Consider the following 13,323-nt stretch of genomic DNA (forward strand, 5'->3'; position numbering starts at 1 on the left):
TATGATTTTCTTCCATACTTTGGAGATGAAGAAGAGCAGGAGACCATGGCACCTGCACAAGATGCAACCCCACCTCCTTCACCAGCAAATGTTGCATCTCCGTCTACTTAAGAGAGTTCAAGTGAAAGACCGCATAGGATGAGGAGCATCCAAGAACTCTATTATGACACAGAAGAAATTACTAATTTTGATTTTTTGTGTTGTTTCTTTGCTAATAGTGAACCAATGAATTTTGATGAAGCTGTTACTGACAAAAGGTGGAGACAAGCCATGGAGGAGGAGATCCAGTCAATAGAGAAGAACAACACTTGGGAGTTAACGACTCTTCCTAAGGATCATTGAGCAATTGTAGTCAAATGGGTATACAAGGCGAAGAAATATGCCCATGGAGAGGTAGAGAGATACAAGGCAAGACTTGTGGTCAAAGGCTACAAACAAAGGCATGGCATCGACTATGAGGAAGTTTATGCACCTGTTTCCCGCATGGAGACGATCCGTCTATTGATCTCTTTAGCAGAACAAATTAAGTGGAAGATTCATCAACTAGATATCAAATCGGCATTCTTGAATGAATATCTTGAAGAAGAAGTCTATGTTGAGCAACCATTGGGTTTTGTGGTTAAAAATCATAAAGATAAGGTGTTGAGGTTAAATAAAGCCATATATGGGTTGAAGCAAGCTCCACGAGCTTGGAATAGTCACATTGACAAATACTTCTAGACAATGGGTTTACTCGTTGTCTCCATGAATATGCTCTTTACATTAAAGTTCATACTAATGGAGATATTCTGCTTGTTTGTCTGTATGCTGATGATCTGATTCTAAAGGGTAACAACCCAATTTTATTTGAAGCTTTTAAGAAAGTTATGTCCTTTGAGTTTGAGATGACGGACATAGGGCTCATGTCATATTACTTGGGCCTAGAAGTGAAGCAAACGGAGGAAGGAATCTTCATATCTCAAGAAAGTTATACAAAAGAGATTTTGAAGAAGTTTAATATGTTCGATTGCAACCCTGTGAACAGTCCAATGGAAAGTGGAACAAAATTGTCAAAGTTTGATGATGGAGAAAAGGTGGACTCCACTCTGTTCAAAAGTCTCGTAGGAAGTCTGAGGTACTTGACATGTATGGGACCAGATATACTCTTTGTAGTTGGAATAGTAAGTCGCTTCATGGAAACTCCCACCTCCACTTACTTGAAGATCGCTAGAAGAATTTTACGTTACCTAAAAGGTACGATCGACCTTGGACTATTTTATTCTTCTTCTGATGATTTTAATCTTGTGGGATATTGTGATAGTGATTATGCGGGAGATGTTGATGATAGAAAAAGCACATCGGGTTTTGTGTTTTTCTTGGATGATTGTGTTATTTCTTGGAGTTCAAAGAAACAATCAATTGTTACTCTCTCAACTTGTGAAGCTGAATACGTGGCAGCGACATCATGTACGTGTCATGCTATTTGGTTGAGGAGATTGTTGAAGGAACTCAATTTGCCGCAAATTGAAGCCACAATGATTTGTGTTGATAACAAATTTGCGCAAGGACTTGTAAAGAATCCAGTGTATCATGATCGGAGCAAGCACATAGACACGAGGTATCACTTTATCCGAGAATGCATTGCCAAGAAAGAGGTAGAGCTCAAGTATGTGAAATCTCATGATCAAATTGCGGATATCTTTACAAAGCCTCTTAAGTTTGAAGATTTTCAGAGATTGAGATCAAGCCTGAAAATAAAAAAGAAAAATCAAAATTAAGGGAGAGATTTGTGGGGTCCATATATATATATAAGCCATCGTTTGTTGCATTAGGCAAACAACATTAGTCTTCCATTGCTGCAAAAATTGCAACAATGTCAAAAAGCTTAAAAGTTGTTTACCTACAAGTTTGAATTGTTAGTGTTCATTGATGTCATTAGTGACATCAAATGGGCATAATTTTTCTTATAAATAGAGCACCTATGCTCATTTGTAAGGACACACCAAAAATAGAGAAGCAATAGAGAGTAGAGAGAGTAATCCACAAGCTATTTCTTAGTTTGTGAGAAAATAGTGTGGAAGTAATATTACTGTGAGTTGTAAGAAATAAAAGAGTGTTTAGTAGTAGTCTTTTGACACTACCAAGTTTTTCATCAATATTATTGTATTACTTACTTGGGTATCATATTTAGCCCATTTTAATATTTGGTGTCGTTGTTACTCTCTTCCTATTGCTATTTAGTTTGGACATTATTCTGAGTGTAATTATCATTTTGTCCAACATAACTTGCTCCTAAATTATTGCATTTCAGTTTACAATATTTCATATTTAGATGCACATACTTTGATGTATTTGCTTAGCATGTATCGGAGAATCGAAATATGGTAGAAATTATAATATCAAACCTCACAGAAAGATAAGTAATTAGCCCCTAAACTAGTGAGATTTGAGTTGTTTGCCCTAAAATTTTCCAACTTTCAAGCATTCTGTTTCAATCCCCAAGATATGATTCGTCGGTCAAAACTTTGACACATGTTTTTGATGTACTATTAAGTGGTACGCATTGAGCTATTTCATAAGGTTCATTGATAGTATGAGCATTCCACAACAAATATAACTATATAAAAGTATCACTCTAGCTACTTTTCTGAAGAATAATTTCTTTAATTCCAATTCACTCCAGTTTGCTTTTAAATTTGGCTTTTCCCAAGTATCACAGAGCTAAATCATGCTCTTTCCAGCTGGCTCATGCAAATTAATACTTTACCTCCATTTCAAGGAAACATATGTATAAAAACATGTAGGGGCTAGGAGAGACTTTCAACAAAATATCCCGACAGTAAGTGAGAATTCTGCAAATAATCAAGCATCAACCATGTCAAATGCACGGTAAAATACCTTCATAATATTATTCTTTACATGTTTTGGTGAAATACTTGTGTTGTGACAATATTTTGGTGTGACATATTGTTTGAAGGAACCTAACATCATCATCATCTAGTCATGATAAAAGTAGCAACGTAGCCATGACAGCACTCGACGGAGTCATAAACGTAAACTCCCTCTTCACCTTAGCCATCTTCGTGGGCCTATCATTTGCATCTCCCGGTAAAAAAACTCTCAACACCCGCCAAAGTTGTCAGCCTGGAATCTTAACCTTGAAACATCTTGTTGTCTTTGAAGTTCTTTCTTTCAGTTTCCTCCTTCTCTCATCACTGGTCGCACAAGCCTTAAAGCTCTCTATCAGCCTTCTCAGCAGTGCAGAAGTCGGTGATGGATTCAGCGTTCACGTTAATCGTAGACTTTTGAGGACTGGAATGCTCATGACTGCTATTTCCTCAGTGATGGGGTGTTTGTTTCTGATGGTTTCAATGTTGAATGTGATTGAGATTAAACTAGGGTTGTTGTCATGTGGAGCTAAATCTACCATACTTGCAGTTACTTCCTTGGTCATTTTAGTTGTATCTGGTCTTCTCTTATATATATTTGTTGCTTGGTACTCCCTCCGTCCACAATTAATTGTCATGGTTTCCTTTTTTAGAGTCAAACAATAAGAACTTTGACCAATATTTTACGATGTATATTTTCATCATATTGATATGCAAAAAATTGCAACTTATAGTACTTTTCGTATAGTTTTTGGATATCTAATTTTTTTTAAAAAAATATCGAATTAACATAATCTAATTTAACTTTAAAAATTATTCAAATTGACTTTCGAAAAGCGCAACATGACAAATAAAAGTGGACAGAGGGAGTATGTATTTACTCATGCAACCATTCACCATCCAAATGAATCAGATAGTTCCTAATCTCTTTAAGTTCGACATTTCAGACGAATCCAATAACTTTTTCGTAAAATCTGTATTTGTATTAGAAAATTAAATAAATATGTATGTTTATTAACTTGTGAAACCCCTAACAAAACTGATTGACGACTTAGTAATAAGGAAGGGATTGTGAAAATGCTTTCCACGCTAGAGTAATTGTGCGTTAACAACAAAAGTTTAACTTTTTATTTATTTTAAAAAATAAAAATAAAATGGAAGCATGCTTTGCAATATTTAAACCTATCATTATTCCAACTTTTTTCTTTTAACAATTTGATCTTCTCTTGTATTCTTCTTTGAAATAATTCATTATATATATGACATTTTAATTTTTTGCAAGATATGTTCAGAAATTTACTTTAATTAATAATCCCTTTGTTCATTTTTACTTGTCACTGTTTTACTTGACACACCCATTAAGAAAATCATTATTGATATATGTATTTTACCACAATATCCTTATTATATTGATGTTTAGTATTAACACTTGGAAAATGATTTGGAGAATATTATTTAATGTTAAGGATAAACCATGAAAAAATAATTGTCATTTTCTTGGTATGTCAAAAGTGATAAGTAAAAATGTAAATCTATTTTAGAAATAAGTGACAAGTAAAAGTGGAAGGAGGGAGTATCATATAATTGTTCACTTTTGACCGACGGGATTCATTAAAGTTCCTTTGAAGATTCTTGTGAAGATTTCTTCTCCGAAGAGAGTTGGGAGAATCTGTAACAAGGTAAGATTTTAGATTGTGTCTTTATATGGTGTATTTCATGTTTAGATACATGTGATTGCAATTTTTAACTAGTGAGACAATATTCAATGATCCTGCAAACTAAGTGTTTGATTAGATTCTTCAATTTGCATTAATGTCACGATCCAAAAATGGGTGTGATGGCACCTGCCTTATTCCATCTAGACAGGTCAATATGAAACCCAACGAAAGAAATAAATGCGGAAGTAAAACATAATACAGAACTAACATAACATTAATAACGCAAAAGTGCATATCATAACACAATGTACCCCCAAAACTTGGTGCCATGTGTACAACTCTCTAATGTATTAAAATAGATTTCAAAATAAATACAAGTCTGAATATTTTTATTTCTAGAACAAAATAAGAACACAATAAAAGAGTAACAGGTGTCCGCCGAAATGAAAACAATTACCTCGCAAGCTCCAATAATAAGCCTCGGTCGTAGAAGAGAAGAAAGAGTAATCCTGATGATTCGGGCTCATAACCTACAGAAGTACAGAAGCAAATGAGTGAGTACCGAACAACAACGGTACTAAGCAAGGAAACCTAACAACATTAATTGAAGCAATATTGAACACAAGTACTCCTACAACATCATCCAAACCTCCATAACTACAACCTGCAAGAGTCAATAAACTCAACCTAACAGTTCTCACTCCATAACAACAAAGCATGTATAGAAACATCACAAATTTTACCTCAACAAACGTTATCATATCACCACATTTCTTTCACAATTCAATAACCACAATAACATATTTATCACGCCCTGAGCCTAAACCATGGATGCGACTGACACTTAAGAACCATTGTTGATTCCCAAGCGAACCCTTGGTCTGGCTCAATACTGAGCGGAAGACTTACTCATAAATATAAAAACTCAAAATTAACTCAACTCATAACAAAACACTTTGACTCAAGTCTCAAGATGATTAACTTAGAACATTTTACAAATATTCAAACTGGCCACAAGGGGCAACTCAAGTCTTAAAGATTAACAAAATGAAAATGGAAAAGACGCATCAACTACTACTTTCTATGAAGCCTCTAATACTATGAGGGATGTCAGGACAAGACCTCCGATCATCCTAACAAAACTAAAATAATGAAAATAAATTACGGATCCTCCGAAAGCAAGGAGGCTCACCAAACAACTCTGGGACTGCAAGTGGTATCAACGAAGCACCAAACAACTCTGGGACTGTAAGTGGTATCCTCGAATGAGATTTATCTAAGTAGAACAAAGGGTGGTACCATCGAACACCCAACTCAAACACTCAACATGCAAATCAACACAACTTATCAACTTAAAAAGTACCAAGAAAAGAATTAGTACCTTGATTTGGAGTTTCTCCGGACTCAAAGAGATGTGGGTATCTCTGCTTCATTCCCTCCCCAGCCTCCCAAGTAGCTTCCTTACCAAACGGATTCCTCCATAAGACCTTGACTGATGCTACCTCCTTGGTTCTCAACTTGAGAACCTGACGATCAAGTATCTCAACGAGAATATCCTCATAAGATAGATTATCCTTAATACAAATATTTTTAGTAGGTATAATAAGGTAAGGATCGCCCATACACTTCTTCAACATTGAAATGTGGAATATTGGATGAACTGCTGCTAACGCTGGCAGTAGCTCCAACTCATAGGCTACATTGCCGATCCTCTTGGATATCCTATGAGGACCAATATACCGGGGACTAAGCTTCTCCTTCTTGCCAAACTTCATAATACACTTCATGGGTGAAACCTTCAAATAAACCCAATCGTCCACCTCAAACTCCAAGTCTCTTCTCCTAACATCGGTATAGGACTTCTGACGACTCTACGTTGTTTTCAACCTTTCTTCAATAGTCTTCACTTTCTCCATAGATTGATGAACCAAGTCTGGTCCTATCAACCCAGCCTCGCCAACCTCAAACCATCCAAAAGGAGGTCTACATCTTCTCCCATAAAGAGCACCATTAGAAGCCATCTGGATGCTAGAGTGATAATTATTATTGTAAGCAAACTCAATGAGAGGTAAGTGATCATCCCAATTGTCCTTAAAATCGATCACACACGCCCTCAACATATTCTCTAAAGTTTGAATTGTACGCTCTGCGTCTTAGGATGAAAAGCAGTACTCAAATTTACCTTGGAACCCAAACCTTTATGGAAATACTTCCATAATTGTGTGGTGAATTGCGCACTTCTATATGAATGATGGACACCGAAACTCCATGAGGTCTGACTTTCTCTTAAATATATAATCTGGCATAATTCTCTGCTGAATAGGTAGTCTTTACCAGTAAGAAATTGGCTGATTTAGTCATCCGATCTACAATCACCTAAATAGAATCATGTTGCATCCGCGACCGCGACAACCCAGTAATGAAATCCATATTGACCATCTCCCACTTCCATTCCAGAAGATCTATGTGCTGAGCCATACCATCGGGCCTCTAGTGCTCTACCTTGACTTGTTGGCAATTCGGGCACTTAGCAACGAACTCTGCAATACACTTCTTCATACTACTCCACCAATAGACTTCTCTCAAGTCATGATACATCTTTGTGGAACCCAGATGGATAGAGTATCTGGACCTATGAGCTTTATCTATTATCCTCTCTTGAAGTTCATCCACCTTTGGAACTCACAATCTACCTTGATACCTCAACACACCACCTCCCCCTTGTTCAAAAGCCATCACTTTCTTTTTATGAACATTTGACATCAGTTCAAGCAAAACAAGGTCTTGGTCTTATTTATCTTTTACTTCAGACACTAGTGATGATTCATCCCCATTCATCACCACCACTCCTCCTTCATTGGAATCCATTAACCGGACTCTTATCTGTGCAAGTATGTGCACATCTTTGGCTAATTCTTTCTCGTCCTCCTCAACATGAGAAGCACTGCCCATATATGGTGTATTTCATGTTTAGATACATGTGATTGCACTTTTTAACTAGTGAGACAATATTCAATGATCCTTCAAACTAAGTGTTTAATTAGATTCTTCAATTTGCATTAATATCACGATCCAAAAATGGGTGTGATGGCACCTGTCTTATTCCATTTAGATAGGTCAATCTGAAACCCAACGAAAGAAATAAATGCGGAAGTAAAACATAATATAGAACTAACATAACATTAATAACGCAAAAGTACATATCATAACACAATGTACCCCAAAAACTTGGTGCCATGTGTACAAGTCTCTAATGTATTAAAATAGATTTCAAAATAAATACAAGTCTGAATATTTTTATTTCTAGAACAAAATAAGAACACAATAAAAGAGTAACAGGTGTCCGCCGAAATGAAAACAATTACCTCGCAAGCTCCAATGATAAGCCTCGGTCGTAGAAGAGAAGAAAGAGTAATCATGATGATTCGGGCTCATAACCTACGTAAGTATAAAAGCAAATGAGTGAGTACCGAACAACAACGGTACTAAGCAAGGAAACCTAACAACAATAATTAAAGCAATATTGAACAAAAGTACTCCTACGACATCATCCAAACTTCCATAACTACAACCTGCAAGAGTCAATAAACTCAACCTAACAGTTCTCACTCCATAACAACAAACCATGTATAGAAACATCACAAATTTCACCTCAACAAATGTTATCATATCACCAGATTTCTTTCACAATTCAATAACCACAATAACATATTTGTCACGCCCTGAGCCTAAACCATGGATGTGACTGGCACTCGAGAACCATTGTTGATTCCCAAGCGAATCCTTGGTCTGGCTCAATACTGAACGGAAGACTTACTCATAAATATAAGAACTCAAAATTAACTCAACTCATAACAAAATGCTTTAACTCAAGTCTCAAGATGATTAACTTAGAACATTTTAAAAATATTCAAACTGGCCACAAGGGTAAACTCGAGTCTTAAAGATTAACAAAATGAAAATGGAAAAGACGCATCAACTACTACTTTCTATGAAGCCTCTAATACTATGAGGGATGTCGGTACAAGACCCCCGTTCATCCTAACAAAACTAAAATAATGAAAATAAACTAGGGATCCTCCGAAAGCATGGAGGCTCACCAAATAACTCTGGGACTGCAAGTGGCATCAACGAAGAACCAAACAACTCTGGGACTGCAAGTGGTATCCTCGATTGAGATTTATATAAGTAGAACTAAGGGTGGTACCATCGAACACCCAACTCAAACACTCAACATGCAAATCAACACAATATATCAACTTAAAAAGTACCAAGAAAAGAATTAGTACCTTGATTTGGAGTTTCTCTGAACTCAAAGAAATATGGGTATCTCTTCTTCATTCCCTCCCCAACCTCCGAAGTAGCTTCCTTAACAAACTGATTCCTCAATAAGACCTTGACCGATGCTACCTCCTTGGTTCTCAACTTGAGAACCTAACGATCAAGTATCTCAACGGGAATATCCTCATAAGATAGGTTGTCCTTAATACAAATATTTTTAGTAGGTATAATCAGGTAAGGATCGCCCATGCACTTCTTCAACATTGAAATGTGGAATATTGGATGAACTGCTGCTAACTCTGGCAATAGCTCCAACTCATAGGCTACATTGCCGATCCTCTTGGATATCTTGTAAGGACCAATATACCGGGGACTAAGCTTCTCCTTCTTGCCAAACTTCATAATACACTTCATGGGTGAAACCTTCAAATAAACCTAATCGTCCACCTCAAACTCCAAGTCTCTTCTCCTAACATCGGTATAGGACTTCTGACGACTCTACGTTGTTTTCAACCTTTCTTCAATAGTCTTCACTTTCTCCATAGATTGATGAACCAAGTCTGGTCCTATCAACCCAGCCTCGCCAACCTCAAACCATCCAAAAGGAGATCTACATCTTCTCCCATAAAGAGCACCATTAGAAGCCATCTGGATGCTAGAGTGATAATTATTGTTGTAAGCAAACTCAATGAGAGGTAAGTGATCATCCCAATTGTCCTTAAAATCGATCACACACGCCCTCAACATATTCTCTAAAGTTTGAATTGTACGCTCTGCGTCTTAGGATGAAAAGCAGTACTCAAATTTACCTTGGAACCCAAATCTTTATGGAAAGACTTCCATAATTGTGTGGTGAATTGCGCACCTCTATATGAATGATGGACACCGAAACTCCATGAAGTCTGACTTTCTCTTAAATATATAATCTGGCATAATTCTCTGCTAAATAGGTAGTCTTTACCAGTAAGAAATTGGCTGATTTAGTCATCCGATCAACAATCACCTAAATAGAATCATGTTGCCTCCGAGACCGCGACAACCCAGTAATGAAATCCATATTAACCATCTCCCACTTCTATTTCGGAAGATCTATGTTCTGAGCCATACCACCGGGCCTCTGGTGCTCTACCTTGACTTGTTGGCAATTCGGGCACTTAGCAACGAACTCTGCAATACACCTCTTCATACTACTCCACCAATAGACTTCTCTCAAGTCATGATACATCTTTGTGGAACCCAGATGGATAGAGTATCTGGACCTAACAGCTTCATCTATTATCCTCTCTTGAAGTTCATCCACCTTTGGTACACACAATCTACCTTGACACCTCAACACACCATCTCCCCCTTGTTCAAAAGCCATTCACTTTCTTCTTATGAACATCTGCTTTCAATTCAAGATAAACAAGGTCTTGGTCCTATTTCTCTTTTACTTCGGACACTAGTGATGATTCATCCCCATTCATCACCACAACTCTTCCTTCATTGGAATCCATTAACTGAACTCCTATCCGTGCAAGTCTGTGCACATCTTTGGCTAATTCTTTCTTGTCCTCCTCAACATGGGAAGTACTGCCCATAGATAACCTGCTCAAAGCATCAACAACAACCTTAGCCTTACCTTAGTGATAGAGAATTCTCATGTCATAATCCTTGAGTAACTCTAACTACTTCATTTGTCTGAGATTAAGCTCTTTCTAACTGAATACATAATGAAGACTCTTTTGATCGATGAACACATATACATGAACACCATAAAGATAGTGACGCCATATTTTCAAAGCAAACATTACCACAACCAACTCTAGATCATAGGTTGGGTAATTCTTCCCATGAATTTTAAGTTGTCTTGAGGCATAAGATATAACCCTGTCATTCTGCATTAATACACTACTCAGTCCAACTTTGGATGCATCACAATACTAAACAATGCCTTGTGTACCCTCCAGTAAGGTCAACACTGGGCAGTAGTCAACCGCATTTTCAATTCCTCAAAGCTCTTCTCACAAGCTTCAGACCACTAAATCTTGTTGTCTTCTGAGTCAACTTAGTCAACGGGGATAAAATAGATGAGAACCCCTTAACAAACCTCCTATAATAACCATCCAATCCCAAGAAACTCCTAATATGAGTGTCAACTCGAATCCCATCACCAGAAACAATGTGGCTTATGAATGCCACAGACTCAAGCCAAAATTCGCACTTGGAAAATTAGGCATACAACTCCTTATCCTTTAGAGTTTGGAGAACTACTCTAAGATGACTAGCATGATCTTCCTCATTCCTCGAATAAATTAGGATGTCATCAATGAATACAGTAACAAACATATCAAGATAAGGCTTAAACACGAGATTCATAAGGTCCATGAACGCTGCAGGAGAATTAGTCAAACCAAAAGACATGACTAGAAACTCATAATGACCATAGCGGGTCCTGAATATTGTCTTAGGAATGTCGTTTTCTCTTACTCTCAACTGATGATAACCAGATCTAAGGTCTATCTTAGAAAAAACAAGTGGCACCCTGAAGTTGATCGTAAAGATCATCAATTCTCAGAAGAGGATACTTATTCTTTATGGTAACCTTGTTCAATTAGCAGTAATCAATACACATCCTAAGTGAACCATCTTTCTTCCTCACAAATAAGACTGGAGCGCCCCAAAGTGCGACACGTGGTTGAATGAAACCTTTATCAAGAAGATATTTCAACTGCTATGTTAACTCTTTCAACTCTGCTAGAGCCATTCTATATGGAAGAATAGAGATAGGACGAGTTTCAGGAAGAATATCTATACCGAAGTCTATTTCTCTCTCAGGAGGGACTCCGGGAAGATCATCTGGAAAGACCTCCGGAAACTCACTCACAACTGGAACTGACTGAATAAGTGGTGTCTCAACCCTAGAGTCATTATCTCGGACTAAGTGATAGACGCACCCCTTGGAAACTAAATTTCTGGCCTTAAGGTACTAAATGAAACGACTCTTAGGCACCGCTGAACTACTCATCCACTCAAAACCTGGCTCATTAGAAAACTAGAACTTTACTACTTGAATCCTACAATCAACTGAGGCATAACAAGCATGAAGCCAGTCCATGCCTAGAATAACATCAAAATCCACCATATCTAGCTCAACTAAATCATAGTGTCCTTGTGATTGAAAGAAATGACACAATCACGATAAACTCTCTTAGCTAGAATAGACTCACCAACAGGTGTGGAAACACTGAAGGGCTCAAGAAGTTTTTTGGGAATAATATCGAACCTCATAGCAATATATGAAGTCACAAAAGATAGACTCGCACCAAGATCAAGTAAAGCATAAACATCAAAAGTAAAGACTTTGATCATACCAGTGACGACATCTGGTGAACTCTCTTATTCTTGACGATTGGTGATAACATACAGACGGTTTACTCCTTCGCATGTTCCTGAAGTAGCTCATCTAGGTGCAACTATGTCTGGTGGAGCCACTGAAGAAAATTGGGCTCTATTGCCCCCATTACCACTAACCTGCCTGTTCTTAGGGCACTCTCCATGAAGTGACCATTCTGACCACACTTGAAGCAACCAGTGGAGCCATCACGACACGCTCCTGGGGTGCTTCCTACCACACTTAGCACATGCAGGAGTCCAATTACCTCTTTGTGCCTTACTACCTTGAGATTGTACAGGTCTAGCTCTAAAGTTTTGAGTATTCTAATTCTTAAACTGACTTTTGTTCCTTAGTGCAGGTGCACTACCAGATGATGGAGCAGGTCCAGTTGGCTTTTGCTGAAAAGATTACCGATTCACTTTACCCTTCTGCTGCCCAGACTCATTACCTATTGTCTTGGCCTTCTTGTTCCGGAACTCTTCTCTATATCTCAGCTTATCTTCCTCAACCAGCTGCACATGGATCATAAGCCTTGCTATGTCCATATCCCCTATCAACATCACAGCCTTACCCTCTTTGCTTGACAGACGAGACAATCCAGACACAAACAAGCTCATCCTACTCCTCATATCAACAACCATCTCCGGAGCATAACGGGAAAGTTGAGTAATCTTGAGGCTGTACTTAGGGGTGGCAATTTCAACCCATATTAATGAAATGAGTCCATTTTGCCCATATTTAATGACTTGGATCACTCATATTTTAATTGGTTAACTATGAGCTTCAAACTATTTTAAGAGTCTCTACAAATATGGTCAAAATGGATTAAATATGGGTATCCATATTAATCCATAATAGATCACTTAGTTTTTCACTTCCACTCAAAATTCTTAATTGTGCTAAGAAATAAAAAATTTAATATTAATTTTAAAAAATTCAATTAATTTTCAAACTTAATTGAAAAACCATATTTTTTTTGTTTGTTTTTGGAAAACAAAAAAAAATTAGGGGTAGGTTGGTGGAAGGGGGGAGCCCTGAGGGGTGGGGGGTACCTGGGGAGGGATAAATTTATTTATTTTTTGAAAAAATAGATTTTTTTATTTTTGGAAAACAAAAAATATTTAGTGGTCGGTTGGTGGAA

At 37.3% G+C, this 13,323-nt stretch overlaps 1 protein-coding gene across 1 annotated transcript; it reads left to right on the forward strand.

Moving 5' to 3' along the window:
• The first annotated feature begins 3,005 nt into the window (after window positions 1-3,005).
• Window positions 3,006-12,584, forward strand: LOC107061723 (uncharacterized). Its single transcript, XM_015311495.1, has 2 exons — window positions 3,006-3,447; window positions 12,541-12,584. The coding sequence occupies exons 1-2, from the start codon at window positions 3,006-3,008 to the stop codon at window positions 12,582-12,584; spliced, it is 486 nt and encodes a 161-aa protein (XP_015166981.1).
• Window positions 12,585-13,323: the final 739 nt, after the last annotated feature.

The sequence above is a fragment of the Solanum tuberosum genome, unplaced genomic scaffold (assembly GCF_000226075.1).
Source record: "Solanum tuberosum cultivar DM 1-3 516 R44 unplaced genomic scaffold, SolTub_3.0 scf00161, whole genome shotgun sequence".
NCBI lineage: Eukaryota > Viridiplantae > Streptophyta > Magnoliopsida > Solanales > Solanaceae > Solanum > Solanum tuberosum.

Bases quoted from the DNA above. Each gene is read 5' to 3' on its own strand.
- LOC107061723 (XM_015311495.1), top strand. From the start codon at position 3,006: ATGACAGCACTCGACGGAGTCATAAACGTAAACTCCCTCTTCACCTTA. The intron at 3,448-12,540 runs GTCTTCTCTTAT...TCCTTAGTGCAG, and splicing joins GGTCATTTTAGTTGTATCTG to GTGCACTACCAGATGATGGA.